Here is a 17,147-nt window from a genome sequence, read left to right as displayed (position 1 = left end):
CCATGCTCCCTTCAGGCGTAAGCACGGCTGAAGCACGCACCAGGCGATGCGCGTTCCCCTGACCCGTGCACCCTTCACTTCCGGTGCGCGTCAGGGGTCACTTCCGGTATGCGCCTGGAATGCTTCCCGTGCGTACTTGCGGTCTGTTCTCGGTGTTCCGACGCCATGGACCTCCCGAGCAGCCCTCTTATAGCGCAGTTTGTCAGCCATACCTTGCACTGCCACCACTGTTTCAGTGTACCGTATCAGAGAGACCCGCTGTCGCCCGTCAAACCTGCCGACTGGTCTTACCGGGAGAAGCAACTGCACTACCACCACTGACAACGGGTACTGGATCGGAGAGCCCCGCTATCGCCCGTCATACCTGTAGTCCAGCCTTACCAGGTGAAGCATCTCCACTGCCACCACTGAAATCAGGTAATTCATCAGGGCCGTTTCTGTAGTGCCTGTCTCAACAGGGAGGGTACCCACATAGCCTCCGTGGAGCTTTAATTCTGCCTTGACACCGATGTGTCTCACAGGCTGCATGGCCACTATATGTCGACAGGGAGGGAGCACGGAAAGTGGCCTCCGTGGACTTCTATGGGGCAAGTTTTGGTCATCTTGGAGGGTACACGAACCATGGTCTCCGAGGCATCATTACTTCACCCGGGCAACTGCCTCACGGGCTGTGGCCATGCACTCGCTCAGGGGGGACATAGGAATATATGGCCCCCGAGGCGACTACCGGTACCTGGTGACGGGTGTAGCAGACCAGTGCCTGCCAGTAATCACCCGACCCAGGCCCAGGCATCCTCTTCTTTCTTCCAGAATCTTCAAGAGCTTTTCATCTTGAGGGTTCCCCATCGAGGACAGGAAACCAACTGATGCGGAGAGAGGAGCCGCCCCTTTTATCTTGAAGGTTTCCTGTCCTCGCTGGGCGGATCCCCTCTCTTGTGGTGCCGTCATGTACCATGGAAAAAAAATGCAAGCACTGAGTCGTAACTGCAGGCTTCTGGTCAGGAGCAACCCTTTTCCTTGTGTCCTTCACCCACACCAAAAGTGAAGGATGTGGAAGTACACAGCTCAGATTCTCCATGGAGCTCTTTTCACATACCATGCCTGGGTTAATTAAAAATAGGGCCCATCATGTACTGGAGCAATGTAAGTGGGGCAGATCAGACACTGGAGCAGCATCCATGAGGCCCATCATGTACTGGAGCAATGTAAATGGGGCAGATCAGACACTGGAGCAAAAACTAAGGGGCACATTATACACTGGAGCATTACAAAATGGGGCCCATTATATATGGAGCATTATTGGAGCCCATCAGACACTGGAGCATCATCCATGAATCCATGAGGCCCATCATGTACTGGAGCAATGTAAATGGGGCAGATCAGACACTGGAGCAGCATCTAAGGGGCACATTATACACTGGAGCATTACAAATGGGGCCCATTATATATGAAGCATTATTAGGGCCCATGATACACTGGAGCATCATCCATGAGGCCCATCATGTACTGGAGCAATGTAAATGGGGCAGATCAGACACTGGAGCAGCATCTAAGGGGCACATTATACACTGGAGCATTACAAATGGGGCCCATTATATATGAAGCATTATTAGGGCCCATGATACACTGGAGCATCATCCATGAGGCCCATCATGTACTGGAGCAATGTAAATGGGGCAGATCAGACACTGGAGCAGCATCTAAGGGGCACATTGTTCACTGGAGCATTACAAATGGGGCCCATTATATATGGAGCATTATGTGGAGCTCATAAGATACTGTATGGAACATTATATGTGACTAATTATTTGGTATGAAGAAATATATGGGGCTTATTATTCTGTATGGCGCACAATGTGGTGGCCATAACACTGTATGGAGTAATATACTGTTCTTTTTTTGAGCTACTGTAGAATTTAAAATAGATATCAGTCATGTCATCTAAGCAGTGAAGTATGTGTCATTGTACTATACCTATATTTCTGTGGCGTATCGGAGCATCATGAGTTGTTGTATGTGTTAAAGGGGCGCACTGACACTCTTTGGCCCGGGGCACACGAAAACCAGGAGCCAGCCCTACCCCCCACAACTTTAGCCAAATAACCCCCAGTTTTCAATGCGTAACTATTATTATGAAGCAATTTAAGGTTGACAAGCTTAAGTAATACGAATTGATGTTGTTGGCATTGAAATGGGCACTGTAGGTGTGTTTACTGTCCTCCACTCCCTGCCGACTTTGCTTCTCCATTGACTTGCATTGAGTTTCATGTTTCAGTCGGACCCCGACTTTTCCCTATAGTCGGCCGATTTCGTTCGACCTGACTTTTGCGAAAGTCGGGTTTCATGAAACCCGACTCGACCCGAAAAAGGCAAAGTCGCTCATCTCTAGTAGTCAGTAATGGTTACTTTTTTAAACCAAGCATAGGGGAAAAATTATGGAATCATTCAATTCTGAGGAAAAAATTATGGAAACACCCTGTAGATTTGTCATTCCCAAAACTAACACCTGCATCAATTTAGATCTACTCGTTAGTCTGCATCTAAAAAGGAGTGATCACACCTTGGAGAGTTGTTGCACCAAGTGGACTGACATGAATCATGGCTCCAATACGAGAGATATCAATTGAAACAAAGGAGAGGACTATCACTCTTAAAAGAGGGTAAATCATCACGCAATGTTGCTAAAGATGTTTGTTGCTCACAATCAGCTGTGTCTAAAATATGGACCAAATACAAACAACATGGGAAGGTTGTTAAAGGCAAACATACTGGCAGACCAAGGAAGACATCAAAGCATTAAGACCAGAAACTTAAAGCAACATGTCTCCAAAACAGGAAATGCACAACAAAACAAATGAGGAATGAATGGGAGGAAACTGGAGTCAACGTCTGTGACCGAACTGTAAGAAACCGCCTAAAGGAAATGGGATTTACATAAAAAAAAGCTAACGAAAGCCATCATTAACACCTAAACAGAAAAAAACAAGGTTACAATGGGCTAAGGAAACGCAATCCTGTACTGTGGATGACTGGATGAAAGTCATATTCAGTGATGAATTGCGAATTTGCATTGGGCAAGGTGACGATGCTGGAACTTTTGTTTGGTGCCGTTCCAATGAGATTTATAAAGATGACTGCCTGAAGACAACATGCAAATTTCCACAGTCATTGATGATATGGGGCTGCATTTCAGGTAAAGGCACTGGGGAGATGGCTGTCATTGTATCTTCAATAAATGCACAAGTTTATGTTGATATTTTGGACACTTTTCTTATCCCATCAATTGAAAGGATGTTTGGGGATGATGAAATCATTTTTCAAGATGATAATGCATCCTGCCATAGAGCAAAAACTGTGAAAACATTCCTTGAAAAAAGACACATAAGGTCAATGTCATGGCCTGCAAATAGTCCGGATCTTTGGTGGAAGTTGAAGAAAATGGTCCATGACAATTCTCTAACTTGCAAAGCTGATCTGGCAACAGCAATCAGAGAAAGATGGAGCCAGATTGATGAAGAGTATTGTCTGACACTCATTAAGTCCAGGCCTCAGAGACTGCAAGCTGTAATAATAGCCAGAGGTGGTGCAACAAAATACTAGTGATGTTTTGGAGGGATTTTTTGTTGGTTTGTTTTTCATGATTCCATAATTTTTTCACTCAGAATTCAGTGACTCCATAATTTTTCCCCTATGCTTGGTTTAAAAAAAAGTAACCATTACTGACTACCACATTTTTGTTCTTGATTTCTTTTATTGTTTCTTAAAGCCAGAAAGTTGCCATTTGAAATGACACTGGTTTTGTGCCATGTCTGTGATCGGCTCTTTTTCTACAAAATTAAACAACTGAATAAACAACCTGCAAAGCCGGTGATTCCATAATTTTTGCCAGGGGTTGTATAAATGTCATTACCCTGGAAAGGATGTTCCTTAACATATTTCCCAGGAAAATCCATTTTGGTTTCGTTTTGGTACGGTTTTTGGTGCGCCTGTAAAAGTGGCGTAAGACTCTGACAACACTGCTTACAGCTGTGACCTTGGAGTCAGGAATGCTTCCAGGGGCGATCCCCATGATGTCCCCGTGTCATTTGAGCAGTTTTCATCATTTTTAGTCTTTAAAAGGACCCATGGGTGGATCATGGCAAAAATACTCAGTTTTCCCATAGACATACATTGGGCTCGTTGCTCGGGTCGAGTACCCAAGTATTCCAATTTGCTTGACCCGAATAATGAGCACACGAGCATTTTAGTGCTCGCTCATCACTATTTCTGACCCATTGCCAAACCATTCATGCTGGTGGATGATGCAGGCAGCAGAACGTTCTCAGTCACATTTGCTCAATGTAAACCTGCTCTTATTCATGAAGAGCACAGGCCACCAATGTCTAATCTAGCAATCTTGGTGTTCTCTGGCAAATGGCAATTGCCCTGCACGGTGATGGGCTGTAAGCACAACACCCACTTGTGGACATTGGGCCCTCACACTACCCTCATGGAGTCTGTTTCTGACAGTTAGAGCAAACATATGTATGTTAGTTGCCTGCTGGAGGTCATTTTGCAGGACTCTGGCTCTGTTCATCCTGTTCTTCTTTGCACAAAGGAGGGTAGTGGTCCTGTTGCTGGGTTGTTGCCCTCCTATGGCCCCTTTCTTGTCTCCTGGTGTACAGGCCTGTCTCCTGGTATCTGCTCCATTCTCTGGACACTCTGCTGACAGACACAGCTACCCTTCTTGCCACAGCTCGCATTGATGTGCCAACCTGCATGAGCTGCACTACCTGAGAAACTCTTGTTGGTTGTAGTCACCGCCTCATGTTACTATATGAACCTCTAGGGATAAGCGCAATGACAAAATACAAATCGATCATTTCTACCTGTTTTCTGTTCCTTTTGCACAACAGCAGAAGAAATTGATTAACAATTGGTGTTGCTTCATAACTGCGGCTGCATGCGATCAGCGTCCCCTATATTTAGCGTTGGGTACGCTGGTCGTGCGCTCATTTTACTGGCGCTGCACCCTTTTGGTGCTGCGTCCAGCTCACAAAAATGAGCTGTGTTGCCTGAGACTCCTAAATTTGTAAAGCCTATGCACTAAGTGCAAGGGCTGGAAAACATTTTCGGTATCCTTGGGGGCTATACATTATATACACTGCTTAAAAAATAAAGGGAACATTTAAACAATGCAATGTAATTACAAGTTTAAACAACGCACTGTAATTACAAGTCAATCATACTTCTGTGTAATTAGCCTGTCCAGTTATTATTATTATTTATACAAGATTTCTCCCGTGCATCCCCCCTACTCTGGAACTCTCTACCACAACATATCAGACTCTCACCTACCATCGAAACCTTCAAAAAGAACTTGAAGACCTACCTCTTCCGACAAGCCTACAACCTGCAGTAACCACTGATCTACCAAACCACTGCACGACCAGCTCTACCCTCGCCTACTGTATCCTCACCCATCCCTTGTAGATTGTGAGCCCTCGCGGGCAGGGTCCTCTCTCATCCTGGACCAGTTGTGACTTGTATTGTTTAAGATTACTGTACCTGTATGTATTATGTATACCCCTCCTCACATGTAAAGCGCCATGGAATAAATGGCGCTATAATAATAAATAATAATAATAATACGATCAGAGGAGGAACTGACCGGAGGGGGCGCGGCCGGGGCTTAGCGGCGGCCCTGCGATGCTTCCGAGAACGCTAGTGTGAAACTAGCCTCACTCCTTAAAAATGGGAAAAAAATGTTTTTTTGTTTTCCGAGGCCCTCCTCTACGTGTCTTCCAGTGTGTACTGCAGTACTTCCTTCTAATGTTTGGCAGCCCTTGCACTTACTGCATAGCCTTTATGAGTCTAGGAGTCCCACTACCTAACAACTGTAACAGATGCCTCCTTTATGTCTAATACAGAGGGGTGTATCGGAGGCCCTCCTCCTTCTAATGTTTGGCAGTTCTTGCATTGTCCCCACAGGCTTTGTGACTATCAGTCTCTCCTCCATAAATTACCCAGGACATGCCTGACCACGTCACACACACCACAGCACAGACAGGGTAGTAAAATATTACAATTACATTTACCGGTGACCACGGTGGGTGTAATTTTATTTGCCCCTCGATTATGTCACCTACTGTAGTCATAGGCATTGGGGTAAATATGTTGAGAGATGGTCTGGTCACGAAGGGGTGGAGGAGGCAATTTTACTTTTTGCAGCTAAAGTAATATTTTAGTGGAACAAATATCATTATTCATTTTTGTCAAACCACTTTGCCTTAACACATTTCCTAACAGAGGTTTAGACTAATTTGAGCGTGCAGTTTTTTTTAAAATGGCATCTTTCTTGGGTATTCTGATATATGGGCCCCTTAAAGTCCCTTCAGCTAAATAGAGCTGTAAAAAAACAGGATGTGTCAATTTCCTTAAAGAAAAATTGATGCCAAATTATAACCCTTCTATCATCATAATGAAGTAAAAGGTTGTTTGAAAAATAATAATGGACATGGGAAATGGAATTTCTAACTGTTCTGTGTGATGTGACTATCTGGTTTACCGGGAACCTGTCACCAGGTTTGGTAGATATGAGATTCAGCCGCCACCTTTCTATAATGCTGGATATCTGCCCCCAACCAGACCTGCAAGACAAGAAAAGAGCTTTTATGATAATCACCTGCGGGGCGGTCCAGTCTGAGGGGGTGTTGGGTGTTCTTGGTCAGGCGCCTCCCTTCTTCTTGTGATGACACCCTCAGACTTGCTTTGTGTATATGATCATAGAATCATAGAATCGTAGAGTTGGAAGGGACCTCCTGGGCCATCTGGTCCAACCCCCTGCTCAAAGCAGGATTCGCTAAATCATCCCAGTCAGATGTCTGTCCAGCCTCTGTTTGAAGACTTCCATTGAAGGAGAACTCACCACTTCTCGTGGCAGCCTGTTCCACTCATTGATCACTCTAACTGTCAAAAAGTTTTTTCTAATATCTAATCTGTGTCTCCTCCCATTCAGTTTCATCCCATTGCTTCTAGTCTTTCCTTGTGCAAATGAGAATAAAGTTGATCCTTCTACAATGTGACAGCCCTTTAGATATTTGTAGACAGCAATTAAGTCTCCTCTCAGTCTTCTCTTTTGCAAACTAAACATTCCCAAATCCTGCAACCTTTCCTCATAAGACAGGGTTTGCAGACCGGTCACCATTCTGGTCGCTCTTTTCTGAACTTGCTCCAGTTTGTTGATGTCTTTTTTAAAATGTGGTGCCCAAAACTGGACACAATATTCCAGATGAGGTCTGACCAAAGAGGAGTAGAGGGAAATAATGACTTCACGTGATCTAGACTGTATGCTTCTGTTAATACATCCTAGAATTGCATTTGCCTTTTTTGCTGCTGCATCACACTGTTGACTCATATTCAGTCTGTGATCTATTAGTATACCCAAGTCTTTTTCACATGTGCTGTCACTTAGCCCTATTCCTCCCATTCTATATATGCTTTTTTCATTTTTATTGCCCAGATGTAGTACTTTGCATTTCTCCCTGTTAAAAACCATTCTGTTAGTTACTGCCCACTTCTCCAGTTTATTTAAATCTTTTTGAATCCTCTCTCTCTCTTCTCTAGTATTAGCTATCCCTCCTAGCTTTGTGTCATCAGCAAATTTAATCAGTTTACCCTCAATTCCTTCATCTAAATCGTTGATAAAGATGTTGAACAATACAGGGCCCAGGACAGAGCCCTGTGGTACCCCACTTGAGACATTCTTCCAACTGGATGTGCAGCCATTTACGACCACTCTTTGGGTCCGATCACTAAGCCAGCTATGAATCCACCTAACAGTTGCCTTGTCCATTCCATACTTAGTCATTTTTTCAATAAGGATTGTATGAGAGACTTTGTCAAATGCTTTGCTGAAGTCAAGATATACTATATCTACAGCATTTCCTTGATCCACCCAATCAGTGATACCGTCATAGAAGGAAATTAAGTTAGTCTGACATGACTTATTAGTTACAAACCCATGCTGACTCTGTAGTAGGGGCGCAGGTGCCGGGAAAGGTCAAAGATCCCGGATGCATGCGCACTGCAGTACTGTATTCTGCCCTGGTCAGAGCAGAGAAGTCCGCCTGTGCAGGAGTGGGATGCTGGGGAGACTGTGTGGATGATGCAAGGGTGCAGGCAATGGTTAAAGATCCCCGATGCATGCGCACTGCAGTACTGTATTCTGCCCTGGTCAGAGCAGAGAAGTCCGCCTGTGCAGGAGTGTGATGCTGGGGAGACTGTGTGGATGATGCAAGGGCGCAGGCAATGGTTAAAGATCCCGGATGCATGCGCACTGCAGTACTATATTATGCCCTGGTCAGAGCAGAGAAGTCCACCTGTGCAGGAGTGCGATGCTGGGGAGACACTGGATGATGCAAGGACGCAGGCAATGGTTAAAGATCCCCGATGCATGCGCACTGCAGTACTATATTCTGCCCTGGTCAGAGCAGAGAAGTCCGCCTGTGCAGGAGTGCGATACCGGGAAGACTGCATGGATGATGCAAGGGCGCAGGCAATGGTTAAAGATCCCCGATGCATGCGCACTGCAGTACTATATTCTGCCCTGTTCAGAGCAGAGAAGTCCAGCTGCGCAGTAGTGCGATGCTGGGGAGACTGTGTGGATGATGCAAGGGCGCAGGCAATGGTTAAAGATCCCCGATGCATGCGCACTGCAGTACTATATTCTGCCCTGGTTAGAGCAGAGAAGTCCGTCTGTGCAGGAGTGTGATGCTGGGGAGACTATGTGGATGATGCAAGGGCGCAGGCAATGGTTAAAGATCCCCGATGCATGCGCACTGCAGTACTATATTCTGCCCTGGTCAGAGCAGAGAAGTCCGCCTGTGCAGGAGTGCGATGCCAGGGAGACTGTGTGGATGATGCAAGGGCGCAGGCAATGGTTAAAGATCCCCGGGTGCATGCGCACTGCAGTAATGTATTCTGCCCTGGCCAAAGCAGAGAAGTCCGACTCTGCAGGAGCGCGATGCCAGGGAGACTGTGTAAATGACGTAGGGGTGCAGGCGCAGGGAAAGGTTAAAGATCCCCTGTGTATGCGCAATGCAGTACTGTATTCTGCCCTGGTCAGAGCAGAGAAGTCCGCCTGTGCAGGAATGTGATGCCAGGGATACTGTGTGGATGATGTAAGGGCGCAGGTAAAGGTTAAAGATCCCAGGTGCATGCGCACTGCAGTACTGTATTCTGCCCTGGCCAAAGCAGAGAAGTCCGCCTGTGCAGGAGTGCGATGCCAGGGAGACTTTGTTAATGATGTAGGGGAGCAGGCACCGGGAAGGGTTAAAGATCCCCTGTGCATGCGCAATGCAGTACTGTATTCTGCCCTGGCCAGAGCATAGAAGCATGCCTGCGCATGAGCGAGATGCCGGGGAGACTGTGTGGATGATGCAAGGGCGCAGGCAATGGTTGAAGATCCCCGTTTCATGTGCACTGCAGTACTGTATTCTGCCCTGCTCAGAGCAGAGAAGTCCAGCTGCGCAGGAGCGCGATGCCGGGGCGACTGTGTGGATGATGTAAGGGCGCTGGGAAAGGTTAAAGATCCCCGATGCATGCACACTGCAGTACTGTATTCTGCACTGGTCAAAGCAGAGAAGTCCACCTTCGCAGGAGCGCGATGCTGGGGAGACTGTGTGGATAACGTAGGGGCGCAAGCGCCGGGAAAGGTCAAACATCCCTGGTGCATGCGCACTGCAGTACTGTATTCTACCCTGGTCAGAGCAGAGAAGTCCGACTGTGCAGGAGTGCGATGCCAGGGAGACTGTGTGGATGATGTAGGGACGCAGGTAAAGGTTAAAGATCCGCGGTGCATGTGCTCTGCAGTACTGTATTCGGCCCTGGCCAAAGCAGAGAAGTTCGACTGTGCAGGAGCACGATGCCAGGGAGACTGTGTAAATGACATAGAGGCGCAAGCACCGGGAAAGGTTAAATACCCCCGGTGCATGCGCAATGCAGTACTGTATTCTGACCTGGTCAGAGCATAGAAGCATGCCTGCGCCGGAGCGCGATTCCGGGGAGACTGTGTGATGACATATGGGTGCAGGCACCGGGGAAAGGTCAAAGATACCCAGAGCATATGCACTGCAGTACTGCTGTCTGCCTTGGTCAAAGCAGAGAAGTCCGCCTGTGCAGGAGTGCGATGCTGGCGAGACTGTGTGGATGACGTAGGGAAGTGACAGACACACAAAGCAAAAAGGAGGACGGTATTGCAAAAAGAGAGGTGACGAACCAAGAGCAGAGAGCCCCTCGGACCGGACGGCCCCACAGGTGACTATAATAAAGCTCTTTTTCTTATCTTTTCTTGTCAGGTCAAGGGCTAATATACAATATTATAGAATGCTGTATATCAGGCCTTACAGGTGATGTTCTTACCTCATCTCGGTCAAACCTGGTGTCAGGTTCCCTTTAATGATATAAGCAAAGTTTGAAAACTGCTAATTTTTCAACATTTTCATCAAATTTCAGATATTTTTACAAAAAAAAAAATATCAGCTTAAATTTAGTGCTAACAGAGTACAATGTGTCACAAAAAAACAATTCTCGGAATCACTGGGATACATAGAAGCTCCAGAGGCGTTACCACATAAAGGGACGCTGGTCAGATGTGAGAATTCGGGCTTGGTCATTGAGATTAAAATTGGTTCAGTCAATTAAAGGTTAAGGATAGATATGTCCCTATTGGAGGAGAATTAGATAAGTATAACATTCACACTTACTGTATTCTTTTAATATGAATGATTTCTCCATTTTCAGGTCATTAAAGACCCACGGGTTGTATCTCTCTAATACTCGATGAACTTCCTTCTTCTCATGTTGGTCCCATTCTCTCATGAGATCGTACAGAAGCCTCATCAGCTCCTTGGGGTTCAGGATCTGCTCCGTGTATTCCAGTTCTCCGACTGTCAGCAGATCACGATTGTACAGATTACACTGGTCAACAGCATTTTTGGTGCCAAAGATATTTCATCGAATTTAGGGTATTTTTGGGGTGCTGATTCTGAATATGTCATCAGTTTTGCCAGATTGGCTCAAGTTTTTGAGATTTTTGGTATCTTATTTATAGCACTTGTTGGTAAATGCGACGCATCATCTCATTAATTTCTTTGGATTAGTACTTGAACTGAGCAGTTCTCAATATAGTTTTGTGTTAATTAGTGTTCTAAAAGTTTGTTCATAGCTTGATTTTTGCACTAACTTTATGTTGTTGTCTGTTTTCCAGTGAAAAGCATGAACTCATCATGAAGAAGTTGTCTTAACGATCCAGACTCATTCTGTTACATTTGTGGTGAATATACACTGCCAAAACATAGAAGAAACATAACACACTTCGTAAAAAAAGTGTATTTTGCCTATTTTGGGGTTATGCTTGGGGACCAAGACAAGTTTTGGGCACCACACATAGTGTGCAAAGCATGTATCGAATTATTACGAAAATGGAGCAAAGGACAAAGAAAAAGCTTCAAATTTGGTGTTCCAATGGTGTGGAGAGAGCCAAAAAATCATCATGATGACTGTTATTTATGGTAAACACAGGTACAGGCACATCTTCACAATGAGGGACAGGCCTTCTTGCAGATTCCATGTTACTCCCATTTTCGTTTCTTATGCTTATTGAATCCTTGCACTTGCACTGCACAGAAATAACAGTCATCATGATGATTTTTTGGCTCTCTCCACACCATTGGAACACCAAATTTGAAGCTTTTTCTTTGTCCTTTGCTCCATTTTCGTAATAATTCGATACATGCTTTGCACACTATGTGTGGTGCCCAAAACTTGTCTTGGTCCCCAAGCATAACCCCAAAATAGGCAAAATACACTTTTTTTACGAAGTGTGTTATGTTTCTTCTATGTTTTGGCAGTGTATATTCACCACAAATGTAACAGAATGAGTCTGGATCGTTAAGACAACTTCTTCATGATGAGTTCATGCTTTTCACTGGAAAACAGACAACAACATAAAGTTAGTGCAAAAATCAAGCTATGAACAAACTTTTAGAACACTAATTAACACAAAACTATATTGAGAACTGCTCAGTTCAAGCACTAATCCAAAGAAATTAATGAGATGATGCGTCGCATTTACCAACAAGTGCTATAAATAAGATACCAAAAATCTCAAAAACTTGAGCCAATCTGGCAAAACTGATGACATATTCAGAATCAGCACCCCAAAAATACCCCAAATTCATTAAAATATTTTGGACACCAGAAAAAAAATTTTTTTTCGTTGACCTGTGTTATATACAGGCACAATCTTTATCCTTTCAATCAGAACCTGCTCATGTCTGTCTATAAAGTGACGTCCAGCTGCGGGGACAAGGAAAGGAGGATGACTGCACAGGGGATTATACAGAGAGAAGAAAGAAAGGTATACAGGGATTATACAGAGAAGAAAGAAAGGTATACAGGGATTATACAGAGAAGAAAGAAAGGTATACAGGGATTATACAGAGAAGAAAGAAAGGTATACAGGGATTATACAGAGAAGAAAGGTATACAGGGATTATAGAGAAGAAAGAAAGGTATACAGGGATTAAACAGAGAAGAAAGGTATACAGGGATTATACAGAGAAGAAAGAAAGGTATACAGGGATTATAGACAGAAACATAAGGGGCGTTCCAGCTGATAAAATTTCTTGCTTTATTGAAAAATTAAAATATTACAGCGGCTTACTCCTCAGGAGTGGATGGATGTGCTATGAGGCACTGAGAGCTGTGCTGTGATAAAGACCCATGTAGGTCTCAGTGCCTCATAGCACATCCACTCCTGAGGAGTAAGCCGCTGTACTATTTTAATTTTTCAATAAAGCAAGAAATTTTATCAGCTGGAACGCCCCTTATGTTTCTGTCTACTATCAACTATCGTTGGGTCCAGGCGAGGTTCCGCGCTGTGGTTGGTGAGCTGGCTAGGGCTTTTTTAGCCCATCTTTTCTTCTATTTGTGAAACAGGGATTATACAGAGAGAGAAGAAAGAAAGGTATACAGGGATTATACAGAGAGAAGAAAGAAAGTTAAACAGGGATTATACAGAGAGAAGAAAGAAAGGTATACAGGGATTATACAGAGAGAGAAGAAAGAAAGTTAAACAGGGATTATACAGAGAGAAGAAAGAAAGGTATACAGGGATTATACCGAGAGAGAAGAAAGAAAGGTATACAGGGATTATACAGAGAGAGAAGAAAGAAAGGTATACAGGGATTATACAGAGAGAAGAAAGAAAGGTATACAGGGATTAAACAGAGAGAGAAGAAAGTTATACAGGGATTATACAGAGAGAAGAAAGAAAGTTAAACAGGGATTATACAGAGAGAAGAAAGAAAGGTATACATGGATTATACAGAGAGAGAAGAAAGTTATACAGGGATTATACAGAGAGAGAAGAAAGAAAGGTATACATGGATTATACAGAGAGAGAAGAAAGTTATACAGGGATTATACAGAGAGAAGAAAGAAAGGTATACAGGGATTATACAGAGAGAGAAGAATGAAAGTTATACAGGGATTATACAGAGAGAAGAAAGAAAGGTGTACAGGGATTATACAGAGAGAGAAGAAAGAAAGGTATACAGGGATTATACAGAGAGAAGAAAGAAAGTTAAACAGGGATTATAGAGAGAAGAAAGGTATACAGGGATTATACAGAGAGAGAAGAAAGTTATACAGGGATTATACAGAGAGAGAAGAAAGAAAGTTATACAGGGATTATACAGAGAGAGAAGAAAGAAAGGTATACAGGGATTATACAGAGAGAGAAGAAAGTTATACAGGGATTATACAGAGAGAAGAAAGAAAGTTAAACAGGGATTATACAGAGAGAAGAAAGGTATACAGGGATTATACAGAGAGAGAAGAAAGTTATACAGGGATTATACAGAGAGAGAAGAAAGAAAGGTATACATGGATTATACAGAGAGAAGAAAGAAAGGTATACAGGGATTATACAGAGAGAGAAGAAAGTTATACAGGGATTATACAGAGAGAAGAAAGAAAGTTAAACAGGGATTATACAGAGAGAAGAAAGAAAGGTATACAGGGATTATACAGAGAGAGAAGAAAGTTATACAGGGATTATACAGAGAGAGAAGAAAGAAAGGTATACATGGATTATACAGAGAGAGAAGAAAGTTATACAGGGATTATACAGAGACAAGAAAGAAAGGTATACCGGGATTATACAGAGTGAAGAATGAAAGTTATACAGGGATTATACAGAGAGAAGAAAGAAAGGTGTACAGGGATTATACAGAGAGAGAAGAAAGTTATACAGGGATTATACAGAGAGAGAAGAAAGAAAGGTATACATGGATTATACAGAGAGAAGAAAGAAAGGTATACAGGGATTATACAGAGAGAGAAGAATGAAAGTTATACAGGGATTATACAGAGAGAAGAAAGAAAGTTATACAGGGATTATACAGAGAGAAGAAAGAAAGTTATACAGGGATTATACAGAGAGCGAATAAAGAAAGGTATACAGGGATTATACAGAGAAAAAATTTATAGACAGAGAAAATAAGATAATTAGATTGACAACAATAATATCTCAGACTGTGTTCTGTACCATTGTTTTCTGTATGATCATAGGTAGGAAGGGACCTTGCACCTATAAATTGATGTACAGATTATTTATTTTCCATAGATTATCGAATTGCAAACAAACGGATTTAAAACACAAAAATGATGATATTGTGTTGAATCCCCTTTAGAGAGAGGGTGAACCCCAATAGTTAAGATCGGCATCCATACTGAACACCTACTGTTTGGGCACAGACACCTAACATGGACTTCACCAGGAAGTCCATGTTACTATTCGGGTTCGACCCCCCCCAAACACCAGGTGTTTGTCGCGCTGTCATGCACATGCAAACACTGTTTCTGATTGGCAGTAAAATCATTATCACCACTCAGACGGCGTGAGCTCGCAGCTGTGATCGGAGGTATAAAGTTTACCTCTGGTCTCTCTTGCCAGCTAGTGGGACTACAGCTCTCATCATCCGACACCTGCTGCCATGAATAACAGCGAGAGCAGGGATGGCTGATGGGAGTATTCATCAGCCGATCCTGCACTGTAAATAAATAATTTAAAAAAAATCTAACATTAGTTCCCAGGTATTTTTGATAACCAGCAGGCAAAACTCCCAACTGGGGGCTGCAACCCTCAGCTGTCAGCTTCAGCAAGGCTAGTTATCAAGAATAGAGGGGTCCCCAATTATGAATGGGTCACCGAGGAGGATAAAAGCAACACACGCTAAGTCTCAGAAGACCAGAGAGGTTGGTAACTATGCAGACTGCAGAGCCCTGATCTTAACACACAACTAGAAGCAGTCGTGGAGCGTACCTACGGTGGTCCTGGACGCCTCGTCACAACCAGAGAGCTAAATAAGCCTAAAGTAAGAAAAGAGGAAAACTAACTCCCCAGAGCAGACCCCAAAGGAAAGACAGCCCCCCACATGTATTGACAGTGAAGCAAGATGAAAACACAAAGGCAGAAAAATAGGCTGAGCAAACGATGGGGCCAAACTAACTTGAAAGGACAGGAAAGGAAAGATACTGTCTGCAATCTGCCAAAAAACCCTACCAAAAATAATGTCCAACGCTTCTGATAACAAAATTAACCCTGAAGTCACTAGACTTCTCCCACTAAATCAGCACTCTGGAATATTCTGAGACAGAGCAAAAAGAGGCCAATCTAATAAAGGACAAAAAGGCAAATTGGCAAATACAGATAAATAAGAGTGGAAATTCAGCACAGCCCAGCCCATGTCTGGGGACAGCTGGGGGCAGGTATTCTCAGGCTGGTAAGGGGCTATGCCTAGCCCCGCCAAGCCTAAAAAGAGCAGCCTACAGCTGCCCAGAAAAAGCCCATCCAATAGATGTGCCAATTCTGGCGCTTTGCCCGACTCTTCCTACTTGCTCTGTAGCGGTGGCAAGTGTGGTTAATATCTGTATGGTTGATGTCACCTTTGTATTGTCCGGTGACATCAAACACAGGGATTAGTAATGGAGAGGTGTCTATAAGACACCCATCCATTACTAATCCTATAGTTGTATGGTAAATAAGGACACAGCCAGAATAAAGTCCTTTATTAGAAATAAAGAATACACACTTTTTTAAATTAAAAATAACAAACACAGTTACACTCACCTAACACCCATTCCATTGAATTCCTCGTCTCATGTAATAAAACAAAAATAAATAAAACAACAATATCCCTCATCTGCCGACGTTCTGTCCCACACCGTTATCTATGTCTGGGGGATAAACAGTTTTGAACTTGGAAGGTGCCAAGATGCGACAGTTTAGGCTGAGAACCCCTGGGACACGAGCTGCTGCAAGGAAGCAACAGTGACCAGCGGTGATGTCATCGACGTTACTGCAGGTCACTGAGGACTTCAGTGGAATAGGCGTTAGGCGAGTATGACTGGGTTTGTTATTTTTAAATAAAAATAGAACAGTGTGTTTTGTTTTTCCAAATAAATCACATCCATTACTAATCCGTGAGCTAGACGTCACCAGACAATACAAAGGTGACATCAACCACACTTGCCACCGCTAAAGGGCAAATGGGAAGAGTCAAGCATAGTGCCAGAATTGGCGCATCTAATGAATGCGCCTTTTCTGGATCGGTTGCGGGCAGCTGTATTTTAGGCTGGGGGAGACAATATCCATAGCCCCTTACCAGCTTGAGAATACCAGCCCCCAGCTGTCCCCCAGACATGGATTACGATGTGGGACAGAACATCGGACAGGTGAGGGATATTGTTGTTTTTTATTTTTGTTTCTTTTTACAGGAGATAAGGGCTTCGGTGGAATGGGTATTTGGTGAGTATAACTGTGTTTGATATTTTTAGACAAAAATAGAAATGTGTTTGTTTTATTTCAAATAAAAGACTTTATCCTGGATGTGTGTTTATTTACAATATACCGTATATACTCGATTATAAGCTGACCCAAGTATAAGCCGAGGCCTTTAATTTTGCCACAAAAACTGGGAAAACTTATTGACTCGCGTATAAGCCGAGGGTGGGAAATGCAGTAGCTACTGCTAAGTTTAAAAAATAAAAATAGATACCAATAAAAGTAAAATTAATTGAGACATCAGTAGGTTAAATGT

At 43.6% G+C, this 17,147-nt stretch overlaps 1 protein-coding gene across 6 annotated transcripts in view; it reads right to left on the bottom strand.

Moving 5' to 3' along the window:
• LOC141050273 (uncharacterized) overlaps nt 1-17,147 on the bottom strand; it is a 149,452-nt gene that overhangs the window by 94,850 nt on the left and 37,455 nt on the right. For 5 of the 6 annotated variants that reach the window (XM_073547157.1, XM_073547158.1, XM_073547162.1 and 2 more), the window contains one exon: nt 10,746-10,928. The exons of the other annotated variant lie outside the window; for it this stretch is intronic. In XM_073547157.1, coding sequence (XP_073403258.1) covers nt 10,746-10,928 — 183 coding nt within the window. The remainder of the gene's footprint in view (nt 1-10,745; nt 10,929-17,147) is intronic. 6 annotated transcript variants of the gene reach the window in all.

The sequence above is a fragment of the Dendrobates tinctorius genome, unplaced genomic scaffold, assembly GCF_039654945.1.
Source record: "Dendrobates tinctorius isolate UK_male_01 unplaced genomic scaffold, ASM3965494v1 ptg000151l, whole genome shotgun sequence".
NCBI lineage: Eukaryota > Metazoa > Chordata > Amphibia > Anura > Dendrobatidae > Dendrobates > Dendrobates tinctorius.
Note: the sequence above shows the minus strand (reverse complement) of the source record. Positions and strands in the feature narration are given on the sequence as shown.